At 48.6% G+C, this 26,559-nt stretch overlaps 8 protein-coding genes across 8 annotated transcripts; 3 read left to right on the top strand and 5 right to left on the bottom strand.

Moving 5' to 3' along the window:
• Positions 1–69: 69 nt before the first annotated feature.
• PFICI_13410 (uncharacterized protein) lies at positions 70–2,124 on the bottom strand (the record flags this gene model as incomplete). The annotated part of the gene is made up of 4 exons (XM_007841991.1): positions 70–228; positions 294–931; positions 997–1,641; positions 1,698–2,124. 4 exons carry the CDS (start codon positions 2,122–2,124, stop codon positions 70–72), a joined length of 1,869 nt encoding a protein of 622 aa, XP_007840182.1.
• Positions 2,125–4,147: 2,023 nt separating this feature from the next.
• On the bottom strand, positions 4,148–5,164 carry PFICI_13411 (uncharacterized protein; the record flags this gene model as incomplete). The annotated part of the gene is made up of 4 exons (XM_007841992.1): positions 4,148–4,495; positions 4,566–4,768; positions 4,828–4,899; positions 4,957–5,164. 4 exons carry the CDS (start codon positions 5,162–5,164, stop codon positions 4,148–4,150), a joined length of 831 nt encoding a protein of 276 aa, XP_007840183.1.
• A 1,161-nt stretch (positions 5,165–6,325) lies between these two features.
• On the top strand, positions 6,326–7,062 carry PFICI_13412 (uncharacterized protein; the record flags this gene model as incomplete). Its single annotated transcript, XM_007841993.1, has 3 exons — positions 6,326–6,437; positions 6,508–6,863; positions 6,943–7,062. 3 exons carry the CDS (start codon positions 6,326–6,328, stop codon positions 7,060–7,062), a joined length of 588 nt encoding a protein of 195 aa, XP_007840184.1.
• A 403-nt stretch (positions 7,063–7,465) lies between these two features.
• On the bottom strand, positions 7,466–9,398 carry PFICI_13413 (uncharacterized protein; the record flags this gene model as incomplete). Its single annotated transcript, XM_007841994.1, has 3 exons — positions 7,466–8,878; positions 8,941–9,278; positions 9,338–9,398. 3 exons carry the CDS (start codon positions 9,396–9,398, stop codon positions 7,466–7,468), a joined length of 1,812 nt encoding a protein of 603 aa, XP_007840185.1.
• A 1,243-nt stretch (positions 9,399–10,641) lies between these two features.
• Positions 10,642–11,994, bottom strand: PFICI_13414 (uncharacterized protein; the record flags this gene model as incomplete). The annotated part of the gene is made up of 2 exons (XM_007841995.1): positions 10,642–11,895; positions 11,941–11,994. The coding sequence occupies 2 exons, from the start codon at positions 11,992–11,994 to the stop codon at positions 10,642–10,644; spliced, it is 1,308 nt and encodes a 435-aa protein (XP_007840186.1).
• A 544-nt stretch (positions 11,995–12,538) lies between these two features.
• On the top strand, positions 12,539–12,925 carry PFICI_13415 (uncharacterized protein; the record flags this gene model as incomplete). Its single annotated transcript, XM_007841996.1, has 1 exon — positions 12,539–12,925. One exon carries the CDS (start codon positions 12,539–12,541, stop codon positions 12,923–12,925), a length of 387 nt encoding a protein of 128 aa, XP_007840187.1.
• A 162-nt stretch (positions 12,926–13,087) lies between these two features.
• On the bottom strand, positions 13,088–14,506 carry PFICI_13416 (uncharacterized protein; the record flags this gene model as incomplete). The annotated part of the gene is made up of 4 exons (XM_007841997.1): positions 13,088–13,536; positions 13,605–13,678; positions 13,734–14,224; positions 14,297–14,506. The coding sequence occupies 4 exons, from the start codon at positions 14,504–14,506 to the stop codon at positions 13,088–13,090; spliced, it is 1,224 nt and encodes a 407-aa protein (XP_007840188.1).
• Positions 14,507–17,040: 2,534 nt separating this feature from the next.
• PFICI_13417 (uncharacterized protein) lies at positions 17,041–25,486 on the top strand (the record flags this gene model as incomplete). Its single annotated transcript, XM_007841998.1, has 10 exons — positions 17,041–17,292; positions 17,374–17,518; positions 17,571–17,842; positions 17,901–18,334; positions 18,405–18,561; positions 18,642–19,251; positions 19,325–19,484; positions 19,543–24,157; positions 24,210–24,533; positions 24,593–25,486. The coding sequence occupies 10 exons, from the start codon at positions 17,041–17,043 to the stop codon at positions 25,484–25,486; spliced, it is 7,863 nt and encodes a 2,620-aa protein (XP_007840189.1).
• Between the last annotated feature and the right edge of the window lie 1,073 nt (positions 25,487–26,559).

Consider the following 26,559-nt stretch of genomic DNA (forward strand, 5'->3'; position numbering starts at 1 on the left):
TCAACATGTAACTGTGACAACCAGCATAACTCCAAGCCTAACATTACATATAAGCGCTTTTCGCAGCCTCTAAACTCCCGAGTCTTCTTGCACCACTCCTTTCGATGTTTTAAACGAGTTCCATGCGTTGCACTGGTCTTCGATATACTGAGTGTTTGTAAAGCTTGCAATCTCGCTGATACGCTCGGCAAACTGTAACGCGAACCCTTCGGAAGTGTGCCATCCAATCTGTCAATTAGACTTGTTAGCCAGTCTTGCATGGAGTCAGAAATAATGGGTATGAGGATACATACATGGCAGTGCATAAGCCAGATTCCGGGGTTGTCCGTCTTCCATGCCATCACAATATAACCACCGGATGGTAGCATGGCGACATCTCGTCTCATTGGGTTAGTTGTCTTCAACGTCACGTCGCTGGTGAAATTGCCTGTCCCCTGGGCGAGAACATAAAAGTCGTGACCATGAAGATGCAGAGGATGCGTGACACCAATCTGGGTTTCCACGACAATGTAAAACCAGTCGTCCTTGTTGGGGAGCGTGATGATGTTGTCCTGAGCATTGAAAACAGTGTCGCCGGAGAGAACGCGGCCCAAGGTGGGCGCGCCCCAGTCGGTCAACAGCGTAGTGCTGTTCAAGGTCCACTTGAAGAGGTTGCCTAGCACGCCGATTGAAACGTCCTCGCTGGTCTGGATGTCGGCACTTTCTACATTCTGCGCAAAGTGCGGCACAAGATCCATGGTCTCATCATCGCAACCATCGGTATAGTCCCAGGCAGTTGTAGTCGGGTCTTGAACGGTGCCATACGTTACAATACCCAAGATGTCGTCCGCGTTGGCATTAGACGAGCATGCCTCTTGAGGGATGGCCCTCATCCAAAAGTTTTGGGCTGTTGAAGCTTGGTTTGCTGTGACGATGACGTCGTAACGTTGCCCTGAATGACGAATGACGATTAGCAAAGCTGTGTATGAATGGAGCTGGAATAGATCAAGTACATACCCATTCCAATGTTGATGTAGTTTGTAGTATACGGCACGATGGGAACAAAATCTGCTGCAATAACCTGCAAGGTGTGGCCGTCAATGGAGAATTTCCAGTGAGTATCGATGGCGCTGTTGATTATCCGAAGACGGTAGGATGTTCCTGAAACGAATGATGTAGTAAACCGCGTTCCACTACCATCAAACGTGTTGGTTCCGTTGATTAATCCGTTGTCCAATGTAGGTGGTCCAACGGTCTGCGCGTAATCGTAGAGTGAGTTAGAAGTTGCGTGACTCCAGTCACTCAGAATAATAGTGCCCTTGTCCACATCGTAGTTTGCCGTCGCAGGCCCGTTGATGATCAACCCACCAAAGACACCTTCCCAAGCCTGAAGGGCAAAGTGAGAATGATACCACGAAGTACCATACTGTGTCGCCCGCCAAGTGTAGGTTATGGTCTCGCCTGGGGCCGTTGGGCATTGGGTAATGGAAGGTACTCCATCATACTCATTAGTATAGTTCTGACGGATTCCATGCCAGTGGATAGAACTTCCGTTTGTAGACGTCTGCAGGCCGTTGGTGACATGAATAACCATTGTGTCACCCCAGTCACCAATGATCGTGGGTCCTGGAACGGTGCCATTAACGGCCATGACAGGGCGAGCTGGCAGAGACATGTAAGTAAGTTACTAGCACTTGAATCCACAATGATGCACTCACCGAACCCGTCAGGCGAAGCGGTGATCTCAGTAATGGTCAACCAATACTCTCGCGTGCGGCCCGTGTTGGGTACCACATTGGTGTAGTCGGTATCTACCGAGTAATTGCACCATTGAGACCTAGAGTTGGCAGTATTTCCAGCGCATGGCGCGACGGGACCGGATGGCGGGGCTGGTTGGTTTGTCGAGGGAGGGAGAGACCCGAGAGTTCGAGTTGGACTTGGACCTGGGGCCAGAGTCGGTCTGCCTCCCGGAAAACCTGGCAAGGTAGGGTTCTGGGTCGGAGGGACCATTGTGACGCCATTGCCGTTGGTAGGAGACGGCGGCGGCCCTCCCTGCCGCTTCTCTAATGCGGCATTCTCAAGCCCAAGCAACGGTGAAGCCACCGAGCAAGTAACGAGGAGTTGGAGACAAGAGATGAACCTCATTGTGCAAAAACTAAACAGTATACACAAGGACTGCTGATTGGACCTATCATTGTGCGCGCCATTGAAACGAATATATACAAATATATACACGTTACTGCAACTGTAACACCGAGCGCAATACCGAGCGCCGAACGATGGTTCACAACCACGTGCCCGTTATAACCTTTGGTATACAAATATTAATAGAAGTATTTTTTCCGACATGCAACGTCAAGACCCTACCTACCTATATAGGCTACTAGGCGCTATCTATACTCACTACTAATCTCGGTAAATGAGTAACGCGTAAACAAAGATGCACGATCTTAGCGCCTAGACCAAATCCACACGATCATATGTCTTAACTTTATGCTTAAAACACTATTCAATTGTGCAAAAGCCGCGTACGTGCAATCAAGGAGATAGGAGGTATGGACTGTCAAGGACTCTTATCACGGGCACAATGGATGGAATGGGAGACTTAGCTGCAGGAACCATAGAGAGTTGCGAACCAGGGATAAATACGCTAACGATAAAAGGAAAGAGGGGCTCGTCACGAAGCGCATAGCCTTAGACTTATACCTCACCAATTCAGACCTGAACACCCACTTCACAGGTACTGTATCTATAGCAAAAGCCACGCTACCAGTCATCTGGAAATCCTGACGGGATGAACATGTCATTTCCCCCCCTCTTGTTCCTGCATGTCTTTAATACTCCGGCGCGATGGTAACCCGGGTTGCCAACCCGACCGAGGCTGTCCACATTATTGACTTTACCGCTATGAGCGCTACGTACATTTTTTTTTCTTCTGCCGCGCCCTCAAGTCCCGAGGCATCGACCGCGCCTTGTCCTTTGGTACCTTCCCTCTCCGTGCACCATTTATAGAACAATGCAAAGTCCTGTCGAGGGTCTACATGCGCCTGCTAGTGGCTTCTGATTGTCAGATAAGCACCTATAGTACACACAAGAACGTTTAATAATATATTGTGGTATAGTGGTGAAAGCACCACCTTTGAGACTTGTAAACCTTTTCATCTCCGAGAAGGATTCTTCAGTACGATTGAGCAAGATAGAAAATAGTGTCGAGTCATGGCAGCGATTGCATCCCTGGTCAGACATGGGTAACTTACTGCTACACCACCCTCAGACGTCCCCGTGGGCGATATGCACATTTGGAGGCTATATCCAGAGAGTGGAAGACACGGGAGACCGTCAGATCAGAGCTTGTAATGACTCTGAAAGACTTTTGTGAAGAGATTAGACTAGAAGGGGATTTTGCTCGTCAGGCGAGTCCTGAGAAGCGTGCGATGGCTTTGAAGCTTTCCGGAATTTCGAAAACTAGATGTTGGATAAAGGCGAGATCAAACATCAATCAGTAAAGGTAGTCGGTATCAGTTTTGCAAATATTCTCAAGTATTACAATGTCGTACCGACGTAGCCAGTACCCACCGCGGATCGCCTGCTCGGGTATATAAGAAAGCTCTTTAGCACCTCTCTATTGTAGACAAGAGATCAACTCGAATATCTTTCAATGCTTCGCTCGATCATCTCGTCTTCTTCTCCCCCTTCACAGATTAGCTCAGGTGTGATATGACAAGTACAGTCAGACTTTGCATCAGGATAAAAACTGGTCGTTTGCATCGATGCACAATAGAGATATCCATCTTTTCCATCTCCTGATTGCAGTGTTGCGGAACTAGAATAATTGAATCATGGTGACGAGACATATCCTGGATTGTTCAATTAGTACGTGCATTGTCTTCAATAAGACAAAGACCCACTGTCTGGTTGCGACATTTGTCTAGTGACTGGATGTAGCCCAAGCTAGAGCTACTTCAGTATCGTTTGCAAAGTCGAACTTCAGGATGTGCAAAAAGGTTAAGCTCATATGAGAGCAATTCATTCCATTCCTCCGGCTATCTTCGTCCAAATATGAACCTTACAGAGATACAAATTCAATGAGACTGTTAGAATAGAAGTGCATGAATCTGTCACATCCTCGTCGTGTAAAGTAATTATTGACTCCCACTTTCCGCTCAACCTAAGTTTCGTGAGATCGGACGGATGCGGGTCCCTTGGCAGCGGCTTGTGCGCCACGCTCATCCATCTCGTGTGCTGCAGGCTCAGACCGTCTTCTTCGGAGGAAGAAGAAAGCAAACAATGCTACAATCCCCAGAGATCCAACAATAGTTCCGACAGCAATTCCTGCCTTGGCCCCGGTAGAAATTCCAGAGGAAGAGGTAGAGGACGAGGAGGAATCAGTCTGGCTGGTAGATGTAGCACTGGGAGAACTTCCAGCTGTCGTTGTCGAGCTTCCCGAGTCGAACTCTGAAGCAGTGACGTTGAAACATGGTACGGATAGATCAAAGTCGGCATCTTCGACAAATGTCTGTATTAATACGAGGTCAGTGATGGTGTTCATTGTAAATGGTTGTTGTTGTTGTCTCTCAAACACTCACAATATCTGCGCAGGCATAGAAGGTTTCATTCTTGCCATTATTCTCGTCTTCGTACGTGGACCAGTATGCCAGTTGGATAGTTGCATTGGTACCAGCGGTCACAGTACTCGGGATACTCGCAATCTTGTAACATTGGTGGCCAGGGACAATCTCAGTGATATTACTGACGACCTGCTCTGTGAACTCGCTCTCCTCATCAGGATCTGATGCGATAAGTTGTTAGTCAAAGACAAGTCACGGAATCGATGGAACTAATGCTGACCGTTGTCAAATGCAATGTAAAATGCGACCTTGTAGGCCTCGTCGGCAATAGTGAGCGCCACCTCTCCCTGCGCTGGGATCAAGTCAGCTTCAAATGCATAAAGTGAAATCTTTGAAGTGTAATACTCACACAGAGGATAGATGGTCCTGTTGCCGACGCTTGTGGAACTTCCACAAGGACCGATGTTGTCGTAGGCGGCGCTCCATGGACGATCATCCGGCCACAAGAATGCGACAGGACCCATGACCGAGCCCTCGGCGCCTTCGCCGTGCGTGGCAGCCATGGCTAGCCGGGCCAGGCCGACAGCAAACAAGGACTTGAGCATAGCTTGAACCATGTTGTACTTGGAACAAAGATTTAGGAGAACGAAATTAAAATCGTGTAACCTATGTGTGAAGTCAAATCCGACCGAGAACTTAATCTGGAGTGCACTGGGGGGTTGAAGTAATCTCGGCAAGGAGGGGAAAGTTCCCTCTTATCCCCAACATGCGACGCCCTCGGACATATCAAACATTCTGTCGGACCAGCAACATTCGACTTGACTCATTGTGAGGGGTCTCTGCTTGAGGCAATAAGCATTCTAACCGCCATTTACAATCTACTCGCTTAAACCATCGATCGTATATGATTTGACACCTCGTCCAATGCACCGAAGCCAAGACTGTCAGGCCCACCGCTGAGCTCCACTGAAAACAGCCTAGAAATGCTTGAACTGCCACTCCATTGATGAAAAATTTCACACTGGAACAAGGACAAGATCTTGGCACACCTGAATGTATTGGATTTCACGATTTCAGCCGAGCCGATCCGGGGAATCACTTGATCAAAATAACCTATGAGGGTCCTGGAACCACCACCATTGCTTATCAGATCCGCCCAGAATCACACCCACACCCGGGCCCGGCCTATGCGACCAGGATTTTTATCTTATCAGATCCGAATCAGCCCCACATGAAGCCTCCGGACTGGCCGGGGATATTGGCTCACAACCTGTTCAGTGCCTTGTCGGCAGGCATATGGGTGTGAGTGTTGGCTCGTCAACTTTCCTCGAAGGGGTTGGTAGTATGCGCCAAGCTCGAAGAACTAGACTCGGCCGAACTCATGCGCGAATCCATTTTTCAGATCCGAGTCTATTTCATTCATTCATTCACCACCCGCTCACGCCAACATTGCCTGACTGTTAGCAAATTCAAACCATATCCACCGCCCGACATCGGATGGATTTAGCCGGCGGTGGCTAGCTTGGGAAATGCACCCCGTTTTCCATGTGGAACTCGCCCAAACCATTGGGACTATACCGATCATATCAAATATTCTTCCTTGTAGTTAATTAAGCGACGTTGCAAGCATTAAAAGTCGTTCGATTCACTGACTGACTAGGTATATATTAAGACCAGCTCGCCAGTGATACTTGCATCAACATCCAATCATTCATTCTTCTGCATCTTTCACTACTCTACAGCACAAAACGCCTTAAAAAATCAAAACCAACATCACAATGCACTTCGCTGGAGTTCTTGCGGCTTCTCTCGCCGTCGTCGCTGCTTCTTCTTTGGAGCTGGTCGACCGAGAAGTTGGTACAGCGTCATACAACTGCCACGATAACTGCGGTAAGAACAATTTCCAAGATCATTATTTTCATCGTATGTACGTACTGACAAGACAATCGTCTCGAACCAGGCCAGGCAATGTTGGAAGCCGAAAATGGCGATGTTTGTAGCGACTCCATCTTCCTGACCGACTACGCCGCTTGCCTGTCGTGCTCTGGAGAGGACAACCTCGACATCTGGAAGTACTATGGCCCGTCCTTGACGAGCGCCGCCGCTGAATGTGGACTTGAGACGACCCCCGCCGCCGGAGCGCAGAGCACCACGGTGCAGTCCGCCATTGCCGCCGAGACGGGGGCTGCTGAGACGACTGCTGCCGCCTCCACGGCTGAGGTCGCGACTTCATCTGTTGCTACATCCGCTACTACGTCTGCCACCGCCCAGGCGACAGCCGCTGGATCCGCCGTGGCGACTTCGACTGGCAATGCGGTACGTTTCCTGTTCACAACAAACCTTCCTTCGTCTGAGATATGACCTTCTTTTGCTGATCATATGAATAATAATATAGACTTCGACCGCCCCCACAAGTGTTGTGACGGCCGGTAGCTGGGCACAATTCGTTGTGAATATGCCGCTGTTGAGTGCAGTTCTTGCTTTCTCGGCTGTTCGGGCCATGGCGAGCTTGTAAATCTGCAGGAAGATTTCGGATGAAAAAGATCCCGACACGACGCTTTGAAGAAAGCGTGAGATATATGTAATCCACTATCATTCTTGTAATTAGGCTGAATATATTAATGCATTATTTGTTGATTACTGCTACTGCACCATGATCATTATATGTGTTAATTTCGCGATACAAATTGGCCTTCTGTTGCTGAGTGCTAGTTGCCAGTCCGGTTGTCAGTCGCCAGTGTTCTATAGCGAGTTCTACAGCCCATACGACCCGGGTATCCCCTATCGATTTAGGAATAGATGAATGTGACAATCTGGTTGCTGTTGATGCCACGCCAAGACGTGCAGCAGTATTGTTGTCTTGAGAATAAAGAGTGAAGATATGTATGCTTGACAGAAAGAATAAAATTTGAATCCATCTATTTGTTACCAAGCTCGCTCAAGATGATGTCCGCTGCCTTTTCTCCAATCGCGCAAGCAGTATTCATTGGGTTACCAGACACACTACCAGGGACGATGCTCAGATCAACGACCTTGAGTCTGTCAACACCATATACGCTGAGGCTCGCATCCACAGCGCCCTCTTTCTCACGTGGCGCCATTTTGCAAGTACCAAGCGGATGCCAGCTAAGACCGACCATTTCTTTCAGCCACGCTTCAAGCACAGCATCATCCTCGGCCGAATACTCAATGTCGGTAATGTCGGCAGGCAGAGGCCCTTCGAGTCCTTCAGGCTTATCGATGCCAAAAAGCGCTGCCTTGGATCCAGGGGAGAAAGGCGGATGGCCTGCGGGTAGCTCACCCCGAAAGAGGGACATTCGACGCACGATCTCCCGATGCTTCTTGTATGTCCATTTCATCATTTCGAGATCTAAGTCCTCAGGGTCGGTGAAAATATTAGCCTTGAAATCTATCGCGTCGCCCGGCTTTGGTCCAGCAATGTGGATATGTCCTCGCGAGTAAGGGTGAAGGATGAAGGTCGATATACCAAGGTATTGTAGAGGAGCCAAGGTCGCAGGATCTCCCGGGAATCCACCAATCGTTGCCATAACGCTCACAGGCTTGCTTGGGACGTTCTTGAAGTCTCGGTCCCAGGCCTTCTGGAATGCCGGGCTAAGACTTGCAATATCTGCATCGCTGGGTCTAATCTTGCCATGAATGTCTTGAGCATTCCATCCCATAACCTTGTCCTTGGTTTCAAGGAGGTGCTCGAGGGTGACTCGTCCTGCCTGTACACTGTCGACAGTCTCTTCGGGGGTCAAGCTTGACTTGTATGGGTACAAGATCATGTTGTGGTCATTGAAGTTCTCGCCCACACCGACATTTTCAGCGACGATGTTGTCAATACCAGCATTGCGCAAAATTTCAGCGCGACCGACTCCAGATCTTTCCAGAACTTGTGGAGTTCCAAAGACACCACATGACACAATCACCTGTTTCTTGGCTTTGACAGTGCGCACAGGTCCATCGGATCCTCGGGCCTGATACTCCACACCGATCGCCCTTTTGTTGTCATTAAATATAACGCGCACAACCTCAGACTCCACAACTACATGTAGGTTGTCATGTTTTCCATCTTGTAGTAGAGGATGGATGTATCGATGAGCCGTGTCTTGACGCTTGCCATCTGGACCGATGAAGCGCATTGCTCGTTGCACACCATTTGTAACGTCAAGGTCGTACAGAGTCTGGAGCTCACTGTACCCAACTTTTTGGGCAGCAGAAATGAAGTCATCTTCGCATCTTGGGACATTGAACGGCCCCGAAGTCACCTGCATGGGGCCATCATGACCGTGTTTGGCTTTGTCGCCCGGGCCGAAGTAGGACTCCAGCTATTGAGTTCTCATTAGCGATTGCAGCAACGAGGGTTAATAGTCGATGATTTTCTCCTTACCTTATTCAAGTATGGCAGCATTTCCTCGGCTGACCATCCAGGCATGTTCCACTCGTCATAGTCGGACCTTTGAGCGCGGCTGTAGACCATCATGTTGATAGATGAGCCGCCGCCCAAAACACTACCGACAGGTTCGAAGAGTTGACGGTTGCCCAGTTGCTCTTCCTTTTCACCAAGGTAGAACTTGGTCATTTTGTTCTTGGGAAGATAGTGGGTAATGAACATGAGCGGATGAATGATGCTCGGGTCATTGTAGTTGTTGGGGCCGCCCTCAATCACCAACACTGATACGCCAGCTTGGGCAAGTCGTCCGGCGACGACACATCCAGCCGTACCACCTAAAAGCACATTAGCAGTACGTTTGTAGAAATGCGTAAATAGGAGAATTCATTATTACCCCCTGCGATGATAACATCCACCTCGTTAACATTATCGGGCAGCTTGGAGTAGAGACCCATGATGTGACTAGACTGATTGGACGCACAAAAGGACTTGTGTTATCGAAAAATTTAGGATTTTATTATCTTTCTGATATCTTGAGAGCGACATGAGTTTTGAGAGATAAATAGTCGCTCAGTAATCAGTCGGAGCGTCTAATTTAGGCTGGAGCCCTCTTTGTTACAGAGCCGCACGTTTCCGATACGTAGCACTTGGAGGTTGGCTGCTTTGTTCTGTGCCAATTACAGTTGAATATGCGACTGTATCGTTGGACCGGCTCGGCACCAATGAGACCTACTTGGGATATGTAGATCAGTTAAGGTGGGGGTCTGGGGGCGGTTTTCAACCCGCAAATGACACGCAGGGCTGAGCCAGTGAAGCTATCTCGGGTGACGACACTGAATGCGCATGTTTTGTTGGTGTGACAGTGTGAGACAGAACCAAAGGTCTCTGCAGAACACTAGGACCGTCTGCAGGTTGGACGCAACTCTTCAATATTTGTTGCCGCATTTTAGAGTTATATGTGACTTTCAGTCGTCTTCCGAGCGTATCGTCGCCATACAGCCCCCATTTCCGCGCCGATGCGACCACCCCTCCCTCTGTGACGCCACCTCTTGCTCTTTCCCATTTGTCCGTTGCTGTTGTTACCATCACTGGAATCATGCAGAATCACTCCGTCCACGGCCCAATTCCCGCTCACCGGGTCGGACCGCGTAGCATCAATACCCCGTTGACGTTCTAATGTCAGCCCACAAGTTGCAGCCTTGTAGAAACCCCTGCCCTGCCTTGCCTGAAATGCCTTCAATTGGCCGCATGGTGCCCCAACTTTAGACAAATCATAAGGATCGCCGACAAAACACCGTGATTAGAACATGCAACCCCTGACTTCGTGGCAACAAGCAAGTTGCATATGGACCTCTGAGGAGGCGAATGTAATGCCGAATGGGATGAAAATATATCCAAAAAGTGAACCCCGGGCAAGGTGGAAGCCTCATTTTGATAGAAGCGTTGCATGAAGTAAGTAGTAATCAATACATATATGTATGTACATTATGGGGCGGTCTCGTTGGTGCAGCCTTACTGCGTACCGAGAGAGGGGATCGATGATGCGCCCTGGACACAACGGATGGTCGCAAAGAAAGATGTGTTCGATTAAGGTAAGCGCTCTCATGGGGGCTAGCCCCCCAGGAATTCCTGTTGTAGCAACCCCGCCCACTACCCTACACGACAGACGAGCAGCAACAGCCCCAGCAGTTATCAGTGTTAGTGTCCTTCCCACCATGACCTCAGCCTCTCAATACCGTAGCAAGCCCAGTAGTACAGGCCGTATGGCATTGCCCTGGTCCAGTGTTGTTGGTACCACTTTCCCCACCAGGTAGCCTGGGTGGAATGCAGGTGCGCGTATCGCACTACTCTAGTCTCCCACTGCTGCAAGGAGATCCTTCCCGCGGCCAAATCCTCCAAGCTCAATGCGTCGAAAGCGGCCTGGCTCACGCCCGATCCAACGTGGGGGCGAGAGAGGCACAGCGCATCGCCAACAAGCAGAACCTTGCCGTCCTCAAATGCCGCTTGAGATGAAAACATCTCTGTGACAGCTTGGAGGAAAGGCTGTCGTATCTTGAAGATTACATCAAGACATGGGGAGGGGAATCCAGCCGCCCGAGCCTGCTTTTTCTGTGCAACCCATACCTCCTCTTGAACATGTCCCGAGGGTACCGTCGTTGCGTGCTTGTGTCCATCAAGTCTGTCTAACATGATGCGATTCAAATCTTCGACTGACTGGTTCGTGTACCAGGCAAGGTTGAGTAGCCGCTGACCAGGCTCGAGCGAGCCGTCCTTTCCCGGGATAATGTATGCCATGCAGTATTGTCGCTGTGAGGCACAGATCGTCAGGCTGTCCTTGAAAGACTCCAACAGAGCAGGCGAAACCTCGCCCTCGGGCACAGTGCCCCGCCAGATCACATAGCCCACATATTGACGCTGGACTTTGGGCAAATACCGTCGCCTGATGAAAGAGTTTGGGCCATCTGCACCAATGACCATGTCTGCTTCGATCTCGAATGTTTTGTGTCCATCGAGATCCCTTACTTCCAAGATCATTTGCTGACCAGATGTACTTCGGGAAAAATCAAATACTTCATGACGTGAAAGAAGCTTTGCAGAACCATCTGTAGTTAATGGAGTGGGATGTGATGGATAGTATGAGCTTATGTAGCCATCGAAGCAGGACCGCAAGCGATAGTATAGAGCATCCCACGCCGTAACCTCACGGGTCACCGTTGCAAGTGACTTTGTAGACCCGTCTTCTGTTAAGAGGGACTGGATTTTGTAACTGGGAGAACAAAATGGACTATTCTGGCGATCATGGCGTGCCAAATATTCAACCGTGTCAGGACCAAGGACTACACCGGCCATATGGCTCTGACGTTGGTCATTGTCCTGTTCGATTATGGTCACGTCATGGCCGCCATGCTTGAGTGCAATCCCAGACATAAGGCCAGAGATTGATCCTCCAACCTACTCCTGTTAGATAAACTCAGCAGCATTCGGCATATAACTCACAATAACGACCTTCATGGCCGACTTTTCAAAGATATTATCCGGTTTGCAAGCCATTGTTGTTCGATGAGAATTCCAAGAATTCGGATTGTGGATGGGCTCCAAAATGAGTAGGCTTAGTGATCCCTACCGAGATCATGGAAAGCTGTATGATTGATGTAAAGCAGCTGAGCATGTACATATATGCCAGTCTGTCCGCGTGGGGTACGGCGGGGTCTGTTTCTCCCAAATCTACGCCCCAAGCACCTGATTAGCCTTGGATACTTATCCACGTCTATAAGTTTTCCAACAAGTAGCCGAGTACAGTCTTGAGTTTGTTCTATCATCTTTCCAACATCTTTGTATGCATATCACAACCAATGGAGTGTCGCTTCCCCTTAGAGAATGCCCCGGATGCTACAGTGCGGCAGTCGATTGATGCTGCACTGGCTAGCATGAACCTCGACCATTCAAACACATCATTCCTAGACGACAATGAGCGCTCTTTTGTAGGCCCATATGGAACTCTGAGGTATAAGCACATCACTTGCCCAGAATTTCTTTGTATCATTTTGTGTTTAGATTTAACTGACGTGGTCGCCGAAATAGTTACTCACCCGAAATGGTTGAGCCACTATTTCAAGCTGGAAGAGCCTTGTTCAACCCCCGAATCTGCAAACCACGTAATCGAGAACTAGCATTGTTGGGACTCACTTCTATTCGAAAGGTCCCGCTTATTGTTCATTGTCATCGTTCTGTTTGTCAGAGCATTGGCATCACCACTGAACAGTATGAGGACGGTCTGGCTGGCAGGTTTCCGCAAGGGCTAAGCGAGGAGGAGATCATGGCCTACAAACTAGGACGGGTCTTCACCAAGATCGAGTCACGATTAGATGATGCGATCTGGAAAGAGGCAACAGAGAAGATGACAAAGTCCGAGGCGGCGGGAATTGCTCACGTGGTTGGAGGATACCTCTGGATGACGTTGTTGGCGAACATCAATGGATAGAATGTTGATCTAATCTCTAGTACCATTTTGCGACTGTAGGAAACAACCGCCTTTTTGAGCTTTGGAGATGTGATGTCTTATAATAAACCACTTATATGAAGTCCAACAATAAAAGTTCATGTACCTAAACGACCATCAAGACCTCTTTAAACATTGAGTAGCCTAATAATTAACATCAACCGTTCTGTCAACCTGAATACCTGCTTGAACATGATTCTGGCTTTCCAACTCGATCGCATCATCTCCGGTGGCACTATGTATGTGATGGAGACGTTGAGTGGACAAGTTCATATCCTCGTCATGGCGTGATGGTACGGTCTGTGTGCCAACAACAGTTTGATTCGTGTAGGGAAAGGGTTCATGAAAGCCATCGGCACGCAAGCTTCCCGAATCTGCTGCTGCCCCTCGGTAGAGCTTTTTGTTGCCCGTCCTGGAAGATGAATAGGACTGACTCCCACGAGATGCCCACACGGAAGACAGCTTAATCCACAGAGGCGAGAAGTACGAACCAGCCAGTTTCCGTCCAAGCGGCAACATGGCAGGGAGACAGACACAAAGGATGCAAATTGCTGGCTCGGTTTCAAACCAGTAGAATAATGACACTGCCTCATCTGCAATGGCGTTAGTCTCTTGACATACACACCACCATAGGCCAAAAATCTCAGAGATCATCACTTACAAGTAATATCCGTGTTGAGTGCCTCTGTGGACTTGAGGAGAGTGACTGTGCGACCAATAGATACAACAATGACACTTGGCTTTTAGTCAGTAAAAAATAATTATCTTCAATGTGGCCTTGATGCATTACCTATATCCCAAGAAGAATATTACCATGAGTCCACCTTTCCGTGCGAGGCCGAGTTTGATGTTCCAAATTTTTGGCAATGGCAGAAGCAAGATGATGAGATCCATGACAACGCTTGCAACAGCGCTACCAATGTAAACTCGGTTTGAATTGACACAGTCTCCATCGATTGTCGGGTACCAGTTCTTTTCCATAGGGATGCAATCAAAGAATGTCGCAACAACAATTCCTACCCACCAAGCAACGTTGAGTGCTTGTGCAGTGTACAAAGATATGTTATACCACTTAGCGTTAACACCCTTTGGGAATAAGCGAACTAGGAAAAGTAGAGCAGATGCCCTAGATAGGAAGATCGCGGTATCGAAACAATAGTTTCCTGTGAAGAAGAGTTTGAGAATAAGGGTGATATCGTTAAGTTGTAAAGTTTCGAGATGACGGCCGAATCCATTATTGATCATGACGAATGTTAGAGCGAATTGAAGAAGGAGGAAGGGCTGCCGAATTCATCAGACATGCAAAGAATTGACAAAATCACTGCCCCGGGGGGGGGGGGGGGGGGGGCATACCAGAGCGCACAGAACCAGCCAGTCATCCCACCAAAAGCTTGCAGTGCGATCCCACGCCGTCGCATTTGATCGAAGGCCTCGAGAAACAAAGCGTAAACCAACAGCGATTGTTGTCGCAATGGATAGGAATATGAGATATCCTTGCAGTGAGCCTCCACGGTCGTCCTCGCTGCTTACTCTTTGAAGTAGTCGAAGGGTGCTTGGCGACATACTGAGGGAGAAATGCCAGAAATGTCGGGTTAATCTGCTGACTGGTTTTTTCTTTTCTTTTCTTGAATTACGCAAGATGATGGCTGTCGAAATGAAAGGTTGATTCAACTTTTCTCCATAAACATAACATGGTAACGGGCTTGCTCATAACTGACCGGCGTGCGTAGGTCCATGGACCCCATTCTGATCTCAGTTACACGATAAGGAATTACCACCAGAAGTGCTATGCAGCCTTGCTGCTGCTGACAGCATGTTTCATGTGCATGACTGAACCAGTCACCACATCCCGTTGGTGATACTGGTTTTGGATGTTGCAGTGGTAGTGCATATTTAGTGGAGAAAATTGGAATATAGGTAGCCAGGAAGCCAATGATTTTGATCGCTTGAGCATTGAAGGGTGGTTGGTCGTGTAAGTACTATGTACTTGCACAGTAGGTACATATGTACCTATGTTTGAATACAACGTTTAAAAGGCTGGCGACCATATGCGACTTGAGAGCGCAACGAGAGGTAACTATCGGTATGAAGTTCGTTGCACCAACCAATCGATGAGCCACAGCCGGAATGCGACGCTGCCATTATCACACACAGCCCGCGGTGAATACTACACTGTGCTAGCATGTACATCTTTAAAATATACTAGGTACCGTACCTAGGTAACGACTTGATTCTGAGGATCAGCGGCCCCGGCATGGCCCTTATCACAGTAAGGTTGGTGATTTAGTTACCTAGGTAGGTATGTACGTACCTATGCAGATGCGGGTCAAGCCCTACCGGAGCGGCCCGAGGCCCTGTGAGCCGCGAGTATCGCTTCCGTCTAGGGGCCTAGCGCTCAGAAGGAATTTGCGCGTAGGTTCCAGGTTGGTATAGCAGGAGACATGACATGGCATCCGGCAGGCTGAGCAGCTGCAGGACAGGCCGGTCAAAATAACCTGCAGTCTGCAGCCAATGCCTACTAGGCAATTGAGCGACCAACAACTTATGTGTATGTGGACAGTGATTGAGAATGCCCGAGGTATGACCGTCACAATGCAATGCATTGCGAGACCACAAAAGTCAAGTTTTTGGAAGCAAAAGCCTCATTCACCAACAGTGTTCTTAGGTGTGAGCCTGGTAGACACCTCTTATCACAACCAACAAATCGCAACGAAATATATGGCTCGACGAGTGGCATAGTTGGAGTAGACTTAGACAATAATGAAGCTATCTATATCTATACTTCCCACCATATCAAAATCTCCTGTTCTTTAAGTGCCAACACATTGTACTATTTGAGCCATGGGATTATTGCTATTAGCAGGCGAGTCATTGCAGACGATTGAGCATTTTCTGTGGCCATAAAGATTGAGGGAACGGCCAAGGAACTTCTGAATTTTTCCCAATAGTAGTTGATTCAGATATGAAGCCGGCAATCACATGTCAAAAATATATAGGTACCTACCTAGTCTACAAACAAGTGGACAGCCTTACCCTCTACGGTATTACTTTTGCGAACCCATTTGAGCCCCCGAAGTCCATTGAGACATGCACTCGAGGGCACCTATATTTTCAATCCATTTTAGGAATTATTCGACACACAGTTGCTTGAGGTAGGGACGAAAACAGGTTTATGAGTTACACAGCGATGGACGCTCACTGCCAACAAAGCCTTTACTCTATGACTCAAATTGAAAATCATGTCTCCAACGAGAGCCCACCTGATGAGGTCACGAGCTCTTCGGTAGTTGCACTTTGAGTCGTCATTCGTCTGATGTGGTCGCAGCGACGTGCTGAGCCTTTGCCCTACAGCCAAGTAAGCATACTTCCACTACCTCCAGCCCATTTAAATATTATTGCCGAGGTTGTTGTCAGTACAAAAGCCAGTGCGAACATCATCGAGAAACCCACAGTTAATATCTGGGGCCGGAACAAATCCACCGCATTATCAGGTGTTGACGATCTGTGCCGCGTTTGTTGGTTAGAATTGAGCCTGGGCTAGTCGTTGGTGCGGATGGTCCAGTAGATTCGCAATAGACCATGGCGAATTCCATGTTCGCAATAGACCATGGCGAATTCCATGTCTGCAATGACCCCAGGGTGCGAATAACCTGAAATATCTACATTTTATGGACAAGTCATATGTACAAGTCATGTGTTCATGTCAACGTCCACAGGGTCATATTTGGTATACAGATGTACTCTTGACTCAATAATCTCGTTTTGAACTGGATTTGTAAACGAAGCAACAAAAAGCTCGCATTGTCACACTGCGTTTACACACCGAAAAGCCAATGATTGAATACCAAGCATTGTATTTCATTATGAACAAGATCAATTGCACACATCTCGAAACTTGAGTCAAAATTCAGTATAAATGCCATTGCTGGTAGAGCCTAGAAGATCGGATCACAGCAGCCCCTTCAACGATAATCTTGCGCCCTGAAACCCATCCCAGCAGCACTTTTCAAGGCGACAGTGACATGGAGGTCCGAAACCCAGCTTTGGCTTCCGAGCTTATATCACTAAAAGCTCCAATACCGCAGTTGCGGGGCGAAATGCCAAATGAAGGCGAGTCTCAGTATGACTTTCCAAAATCAGATACCGGCTCTTTTGACTCAGAGCTCGATGGTATTGATGGGGAAGATCCTGTTGTTGTGTGCGGATTCTCTATCAAATTACCACAAGATGCAACCAATGCAGACAGCTTCTGGAAAGTCATGATGGACAGGCGCTGTGCGATGACAGAGTTTCCTCATGATCGAATGAATGTCAACGGCTTCTTCCAGCAAGAACCAGGCCAGAGTACGGTACGTCTGTTGAGGCTCCTGTCTTGCCACTAAAAGAGGAAGGGAATTTCGCTCTTGCCTATGGAGTCTGACTTGGATCAGATACCTGTTCGTGGGGGCCACTTCTTGAAAGAAGATGTTAAAGCATTCGACGCTGGCTTCTTTTCGATTTCTGCTGCGGAGGCTGCTTCAATGGATCCAATGCAGAGAATGCTGCTTGAAGTATCATATGCAGCACTTGAAAACGGTACGCAAAAATAACCTCTACGGGTAAATCATCGCTTACATGATTGATAAAGCTGGTATTACAATGCATGACATATCCGGCTCGCGCACCGGTGTCTATACAGGCAGTTTTGGCATCCAAGATCACACGCTGCAATTGGCTCGAGATCCGGAATGTTCTCCAATCCATGCAGCTGTCGGCTCTGGGTTGAGCATGCTGGCGAATCGCATCAGCTGGTTCTACAATCTACACGGTCCCAGCATTGGTGTTGATTCCGCGTGTTCTAGTGCGACAATGGCCATCGATATAGCATCCCAGGCACTAATCACTGGATCCTGCGACATGGTACGTCCCATCGCCTGGCCAAGCCACATGAGATGAATCCGTACTAACTCATCCCAAGGCCATGGTGACGGGCTGCAATATGGCCATGTCGCCTGAGTTCTACACTTGGCTAAGCAATATGGATTTTCTGTCGCCTGACGGTCGGTGTCATTCCTTCGATCACCGTGCGAATGGGTACGCCCGAGGTGAGGGAATAGGCGTGGTCATTCTAAGCAGGCTTTCACGTGCACTCGCAAATCAATACACAATCCGTGCCATCATCCGATCAACAGGGTCCAACGAGGACGGCCGAACCCCGAGCATTACGTACCCCAGTCGAACTGCCCAAGAACGTCTTATCACAGAGACCTACAGCAAAGCCAGACTTTCCATGAAATACACAAGATTTTTCGAGGCACATGGCACGGGTACTGCTGTTGGCGACCCTCTTGAAGCAGAGGCTATTGGCTCTGTGTTTCGAAAATATCGCAGCGTTGAAGAACCACTCTACGTGTAGGTCAATGATCAAAGACCAGCTGCTCTGCTTCTTTGAAAAATGACACTGGGCTAACTTTAATATCAGCGGTGCCGTCAAGTCAAACATCGGTCATCTTGAAGGTGCGGCTGGTCTGGCTGCCCTTGTGAAAACGATTATGGTCCTTGAAAGAGGCATCATACCACCCAACACCAACTTCGAAAAGCTCAATCCAAAAATTGACGCGGATTTCCTCAGACTCAAGGTAAAGAATCACCCAGATGCAACTTTTAAGATTTTTTGGTATCTTTCAATTGGATGTACTGACAAATTGCTTCGTACTAGTTCCCATTGGAGTGTCACAGTTGGCCTTCCACAGGCGTAAGGAGAGCTTCGATTAACTCGTTCGGTTACGGAGGCGCCAACTCACACATTGTCGTTGACGATGCTGGTAGCTACCTTCGACTCCGAGGACTTGAAGGAAGACACTGCACGCATTTGTGCCCGGATCAAACAAGTAGCCCGATGTCCCAAAAGACTCACAATTCGGTCGTGGTAGATAAACACTCAACAAAACTTGTTGTGCTTTCTGCAAGCGACGAGAATGGCATCGCAAGAATCAGTCAAGGGTATCAGGAATGGAGATCCTCAAGTCAGAAAGACCCTCAATTTCTTGATAATCTAGTATTTACACTTGATAGTCATCGCACTCACTTACAGTGGAGATCATTTGCTCTACTTCGATCGTCGTCGGAGTTACAAGAGCTTTCTACACACTTGTCAGAACCGAACCGAGTTCGGACATCACCCCCGCGACTTGGATTCATTTTCAGTGGACAGGGCGCTCAGTGGGCTACCATGGGGAAAGACCTGATGAATTATCCCTCTTTCTTGGCAGATCTTGAGCAGGCAAGCAGCTTTCTGAAAAGCGTAGGATGTCATTGGGAAGTTGTCGGTAAGCATATTTTAACCCAGACCCTTGATGAAATCCACTTGAAGCACTTGACTGACTTTCTTGATCCTACAAGAGGAGCTTCTCAAACCTGCGACTGCATCAAATATTGATAATGTAGAATTCAGTCAGACGCTCTGCACAGTTCTGCAAATTGCTCTTGTGAATCTACTACGAAAGTTCCATGTTCTACCTTCAGCATCAGTGGGGCATTCTTCTGGAGAAATAGCAGCCGCGTACGTTGGTTCTCATACCCTCAAAGCCTATCTTGTATTTCAGTGCTGATGAAAGTAGGTATTGCGCTGGGTATATAACCCAGGAATCGGCGTGGAAACTGGCCTATTTCAGAGGGCTTTGCTCTGCCAAGATGCAAAGCCAGTCTGTAACAAAAGGCGCCATGATGGCAGTCGCATTACCAGAGCAAGAAGCTGGCGATTTGATCAGCTTGTTCAACGAGAGAAGCCACTCATTTGGTTTATCAATCGCCTGTATCAACAGCCCACACAATGTCACAATATCGGGTGAAGAAGTGCTGATTGATGAGCTTAAAGCTCTTATGGACGAGCGTCAAGTATTTTCGCGCAAGCTTCGAGTGTCGGTTGCATACCATTCGCCTCAAGTCAACATTGTCGCAGCTGAGTACGAGTCTATGATTGGATCAATACAAGAAGGGGCAAGATCTGATCATATACCAATGATCTCGAGCGTCACAGGAGAATCAATAGATCCTCAGAGTGCTAGCAACGCAAAGTACTGGGTCAAAAACATGGTTTCCCCTGTACGTTTTGCGCACGCTGTGACCTTCCTCTGTCAAGAACCAACATCGTGTCTCGTGGAGAAGGGAGATGGAAGTCACACGCACAAAACCGTGGTGGATCATCTTATTGAGATAGGCCCCCACTCTGTGCTGCAAGGGCCTCTACAGGAGATTCTCAAGACCGTACCACGTGGCAAGGGTGTCGGTTACAGCTCAGTGATGCGGAGAGGTAGCTCGGCTGAAAATTCGATGCTCAAATGCATGGGAGAGCTACACTGCATGGGTCTTGGCGTGAACTTGAGGGCTGTCAATGCCTTTCAGTTTGACTGCCCCAAGAAGAACCGGTATGCATTACTTGTCGACTTACCTGAGTATCCTTTCGACCATTCCAGAAAGTACTGCAGTGAAAGCCGTGTAAGCCGCGAGTATCGCCTACGCAAAAATGCACCGCTCAGGCTCCTTGGCGTCCGTTCTCAAGAATGCGACCCCTCTTGCAGCCGTTGGAGGAATTTCATCCGTACCTCCGAAGTTCCGTGGGCAGAACACCATGTAATTGAGGGCAAGGTCTTATATCCGGCTTCTGGCATGCTTGTGATGGCAATTGAGGCGTCAAGACAGCTTCTGGAGACCTCAGAAAGGTCTATCGATGGCTACGCCCTCAGAAATGTTCGATTTGAGGCTCCTATGGATCTAAGCGAGAACCATGGTGTACTGGAGGTCCAGACCTCTCTCAAGCGTGTCACAGATGAGAACAGTATGCCATCATTCCATTTCACCATACATTCTTACTCAGCTTCAGACTGGATCCTGAATTGTTCTGGCTGGATCGATGTTGGACTGTCCAGCCGGACAAATGACACATGGGCAGGCCAAAGATCTGCACAACAGCAAATGGATATTGTTGCGGAGCTTACAATTTTGGCAGATACTTGTCGGGCCTCTGTCGAGCCCCAAACGATGTTTGACGCTTTAAGAGACTCCGGCTTAGAATATGGGCTAAAGTTCCAAGAATTGCAGCAAGGTCCTATCTTCTTCGACAATGAAAACAAACAAGCTTTCTCAGAGCTCAAAGCATTCGAGGACAGTGATGACAAGCACGGCTACATTGTCCATCCTGTCACCTTGGATGCAATACTGCGTCTCTCTTACACAAGCTTCACGTCTGGCGGCTCGCGAAAAATGCCAACCAGTATTCCTACTGGCATCGGCTTTATGTGGCTATCTCACCGAAAGTCGCTGGGACACCTTGAAATGAAGGCCATGAAAGCCTGCAGTCAAATCACTGATGTCACGAGAAGAGGCTTTTCATGCAGTGGTGGGGTCCTAACCACCCAGCGCGAGTCTGCAACGGAGCTGGTGTTGCGTTTTCATACACTGCAGATGACAAACATCGCCAACTCTCCACCAGCTGATCCCGTTTTGTCCAATGGTAATCCGAGGCAGTGCTGTATGGAGATCGAATGCAAGGTCTCCCTTGATAAAACCGATTGCTCCAAGCTACAGGCACTCCTTGACAACTTGCACCCAGCCCAGAACCAACTAGCCAGTCAGAATGGCGAGCTTTCTTTACTGACAGAATTGTCTCTGGTTCTCTTAGAGAAACAGTTTGATCCATCAATACTTGATGGAACTCATGAGCTCTGGAAACGAAGGTACTGGCAGTGGGCAAGTCATCACCTTGGAATTGTTCATCACAAACGGTCTTGGAGTGAAGCTGAGGTTTCTTCATTGTTTGAAGAACTCCGCCAGCGTCTGCTGAGCAGAGATCACGCCGGGCGGCTGTATGCGACTGTTGCTTCCAAGCTCACCGGCTTCTTGCAGGGATCTGCAAACCCACTTGAGGAGCTCTTGCACACTGGTCTGCTCAGAAATTGCTATGAAGAGTGGTCACGATATAGATGCTCTCTCCAGGCTGCATCATACATGGACCTTTTGGCCCACCAGCGCCCCGGAATCACCATCCTTGAAGTTGGAGGCGGCACTGCCGCAACCACGAGAAACTTCCTGGGCACACTTGGTAATGGAAGCAGCCTTCGCTGTAAGCGATATGACTTCACAGACATATCATCGGCTTTCTTCGCTCACGCCCGTGAAGAGTTCTCCCAGTATCAGTCACAGATGTCATTCAAGACATTGGACTTGGAGAAGGATCTCACCAGCCAGGGGTTTGAAGAAAATAGTTACGACGTTGTAGTAGCTGACAATGTTCTACATGTTCCCGAGAGCTTAGCTACAACGCTCAAGACTGTACGCAAAGCCCTCAAACCCAATGGCAAGCTCATCATGCAAGAGATCATGAAGCCGGATGGATGGACAGCTGGTTTTGTATTTGGATTATTTCCTGGTTGGTGGCTCGGTGTCGACGATGGCCGCCAGTTGTCCCCCAATATTGGTGTCTCTGACTGGGATACGCTTCTTCAAAGTCATGGCTTCTCCGGTGTTGACTTTTTATTTCGGGACACGGATGACGAAGAAGCACACCATATGGGATGGATCATATCCACGGCGGTGGCTGACACTCCTGCTCCACAACCTTCGCTGGCAGCAAGGCAGCATTCTATGATCGTTATCCTAGACAAGATGGACCCCCTCCAGTATTTATTGGCTGAGGGTATTGAACGCCAACTGATGTGTTCCTCCGAGCCCAGGCCGACTATTCTTTCCCTCGATGAAGCAGCAGATGCTCTCGGAAGCAACGCATTTGATGGGCTGGTGATCCTTCTGGACTGCGGAACTCGATCGTTGTTGGCTTCAGTCGACCTTGGAACAACGTGGAGTTCCTTGAAACAACTGATTATGTCATGCCAAGATCTGCTCTGGGTAACTGGTGGCGGGGGCAAAAGCCATAACGTCAGCCCCAGCCATGGAATGCTAGATGGTTTCGCCCGGACCTTGCGCTCCGAGAACTATCTCCTCCATTTAGTTACTTTGGAATTGGATCTTGGAGAAGAAGCGTCAGAGTGCTTATCGGAGCATCAAGCCAATCATCTGTCTGCTGTGGTGTACGAGATGCTTTCCAGAAAACATGATGGAAGATACGAACAGGAATATGTCGAGATCGATGGACTGTTGCACACGCGCCGAGTAGTCGAGGCACCATCGTTAAAAGGTCAGATCGAATCGCGATTGATGCCTTACCAAACGATCCAAGCAAGACCAGATGGTCAAATTCGCTTTGAGGCAACAACCACAGGAGCTGAACACAGGTTGCAGTATGTTCAATCCATCGATGACCAGGAAGAAGAAGAAGAAAGACTGAACGCGGATGCTGTTGAGATCCAAGTCAAGGCTGTTCGACTACAGCATCGAGACAAAACCAGCTTGATGGAAGCCGAAGACAAGCCAGACCTTGGCAGCTATTGTTCAGGAACCATTACACATGTCGGTCTCAACGTTTCGAAGTTCAAGACAGGGGATCGCGTGATAGCATCGCAACATGGGTCTTTTCGTTCTCACGTCCGGGCGCAAGCCCCGTTAGTTGCGAAGCTCCCGTCTGATTGGACATTCACTGATGCTTGTCAGATGATCCCACAGATGGTGGTCGCTTACCATGCCCTCGTTGAGATAGGCCAAGTCAAGGCCAGCGACTCAATACTGATTCATAATGGCGCAAATCCAATAGGCAGAGCAGCTCTGCAGCTTCTAGTCAGATCGCGTGTTGACCCCAGTGGACTCTGCGTCTCTGTTGGGAATGAAGATGAGGCTGCAAAAATCATGGGAGACTCAAGCCTTCCATTCGACAACATTGTGCCTCAAAGCTGGTTCGGAACTGACCTATTACTGGCACTGTCAAAATTTGCAAACAGATTCGACATTATTTTCGATACTTGCCCGGAGAGATCGCTGTTATCCGTACTCATGAGCTTTCTCAAGCCGAATGGTCACATCATTCAGCTTCGCCCAGACACGAAATCTCGGTTGCAGTCACTACATGGAGCAATAGCAGCTTCCAACATTTCTCATTCCTTCATAGACGTCAATCGAGATCCGTCTGAGGAGGCTCTTGATTACGCGACGACCAGTTCAAAGATTCTCGACTCAAACTGGACTACAATGCTCGCGGCACATCGCACAGACGAAATCTCGAATGGCCTTCGGACACTGGACCATCAAACCTGCTTAGTGGTCTGCCTTGATGATCAAGAACTCAATGTCAGTTTACATATCTTTACATACTTACATATCGTGCTGACCATATTTTCAGTTGAGAAAACCTAGAATTCCCACATTCGTCGCGAGGTCTGATGCGACCTATCTGATATCTGGCGGCCTTGGCGGCCTCGGACGAGAGATCGCCAGATGGCTCGTTAGTTGTGGTGCTCGCTATTTGATATTGCTCTCTAGATCTGGTCCGGAAACAGAAGAAGCCAAAGAGCTCATGAATGAACTGACTGCGAATAATGTTCTGGTAGAGGCCAAAGGCTGCAACGTGGCCGATGCGGTGGCGCTTGCATCGGTTCTAGCTCAATGCACATTGAGAGGGTTCCCTCCTATCAGAGGTTGTATACAGGCTGCCATGGTCATGAAAGTACGTTTATTATCCGTATTTTCTGCGAATTATGCTTACTCTGCGCACCTTTCTTCTAGGAGAGAGTGTTCACCGATCTTTCCTTCGAAGATTGGAAGAATGCTACAAGTCCCAAAGTCCACGGGTCGTGGAATTTGCATGCTCAACTTCCTCAAGAACTCGACTTTTTCGTTCTCATCTCATCGAGCATGGGCGTTCTTGGAACAGGATCCTTGGCCGGTTACAATGCTGGTAACACATATCAGGATGCATTGGCTCGCCTCCGCGTAGCTCAGGGGGAACATGCGGTCTCCGTCAATCTAGGAGCAATTTACGATGGTGGCTATCTAAAAGAGCGCACCCATCAATTGCTAGGGCCTAAGAAACTTGAAAGATACGTGTTGATGAGCACACAGGAGCTCTTGGCGCTCATGGACTGGTGCTGTACCAGCGATATAACGACAATCGCAGACGACCATCCAACGGCTAAATCCTCCAAATCTCAGGCTATAGTTGGTATCAGCCCTCCGGCACATTGGAGACACATTGAAGAAATCCCTGCTGTCATGGAGATGCCCTTCTGGGGACATCTGCATCATATGCCTGCCCCTGTTGCCAGTGGTACAGAAAAAGCAGCAGTGCATTCTAAGCTCAAGCACGCCAGTGTCGGTCTAGAACAACGTCTGACATCAGTCGAATCTCTGGCTGGTTGCACCGATGTGACCACTGAAATGCTTCTACAACGCGTTTCCACAATTCTAGGTACCTCGATTGAGCGACTAGATGTACAGAGTGCTATCCACTCGTACGGCATCGACTCGCTGTCAGCTATTGAGTTACGGAATTGGGTTCTCAAGACATTCCGGGTAGATTTACCCGTTTTCAAGATCATGGGGGGAGCGACATTTGAGGCAGTTGGATTCGAGATAGCTCAGGTCCTCCATGAAAGGAACAAACCGGAAACGTCGAAATAGAGCAAATATACTCTCACCTGAGCCGATGTGTGAAGGGGGAACTGAAGACGAGATGATCGAGGAAGCATTGAAAGTTGTCTGAGTTGATCTCTAGTCTACAAAAGAGAGGTGCTGAAGAGCGACTATATACCCAAGCAGGTGATCTGCGGTGGGTACTGACTACGTCAGTACGACATATACATACATTGTTGAATGCCGTACTAGATACAGCAGTATTTGCGTAGTAAAGTTGCTCTCGTCACTTCTGTGAGCCTTGTCATGCAAAAGTCCCAAAGGTACAGATAAACATTCACACGCCTCTGGTTTGAAGTTCATTCTTCAAATATTGGTTTTTGTTATGTGCTAGGCACCGGGCACCAGCGCTACGTACTAGTACCTTACTTTCCCCACGGCTGCTACAACTTTCCGCCTAGTCTTTTCATCATTTTTGCTACGTCTTGCCACAATTCAGATTGAGAGGATCACCAACGCCTAATCATCATCAGTCTCGTGGCCTGTAGCTAGATTGCCTAATCGTTCCCATCCAGACCTTCGTTTTCTGTCATTTCCATGAAGTCACTGCTACTTATCATCTAGGCATTGGCCTTACAAGGATGCGACTTTCAGTGGCCTTGATAGCGGATCGCCGCTATACTGCCCTTGTTTCCGCACTGATGGGATCATCCCTTCCTCTGTCACTTATCCGTTGCAAACGCGAAGCAACAGTCCTTCCGGCAGCCATTACGATATAGTATCTTTCATACTATGATCTGAGCCTCTCAACACCGTAACAAGCCCAATGGTAGTACATGCCCTACGGTATTGATGGTCCCTTGTTGCTGGCACCACTTTTACCCACCCCGTAGCCTGGGGGTGGGATGCAGGATGCACGTATCGCACTACACCTTTTGTCGCCCTTTGCTGCAGGGAGTAGAGGATCCTTTCCACCGTGAAAACATCCAAATTCAAAGCGTCAAGACCCACCTGGGTGGTGACGATCTGTGCCGCTTTGTTGGTCAGATATGGGCCTGAGGGAGTTGCTGATGCGGGCGGTCCACTCGATTTGTAGCGGATCACGGCGAATATGGATCTGC

Source organism: Pestalotiopsis fici (assembly GCF_000516985.1).
Source record: "Pestalotiopsis fici W106-1 unplaced genomic scaffold PFICI_Scf_11, whole genome shotgun sequence".
Lineage (NCBI taxonomy): Eukaryota > Fungi > Ascomycota > Sordariomycetes > Amphisphaeriales > Sporocadaceae > Pestalotiopsis > Pestalotiopsis fici.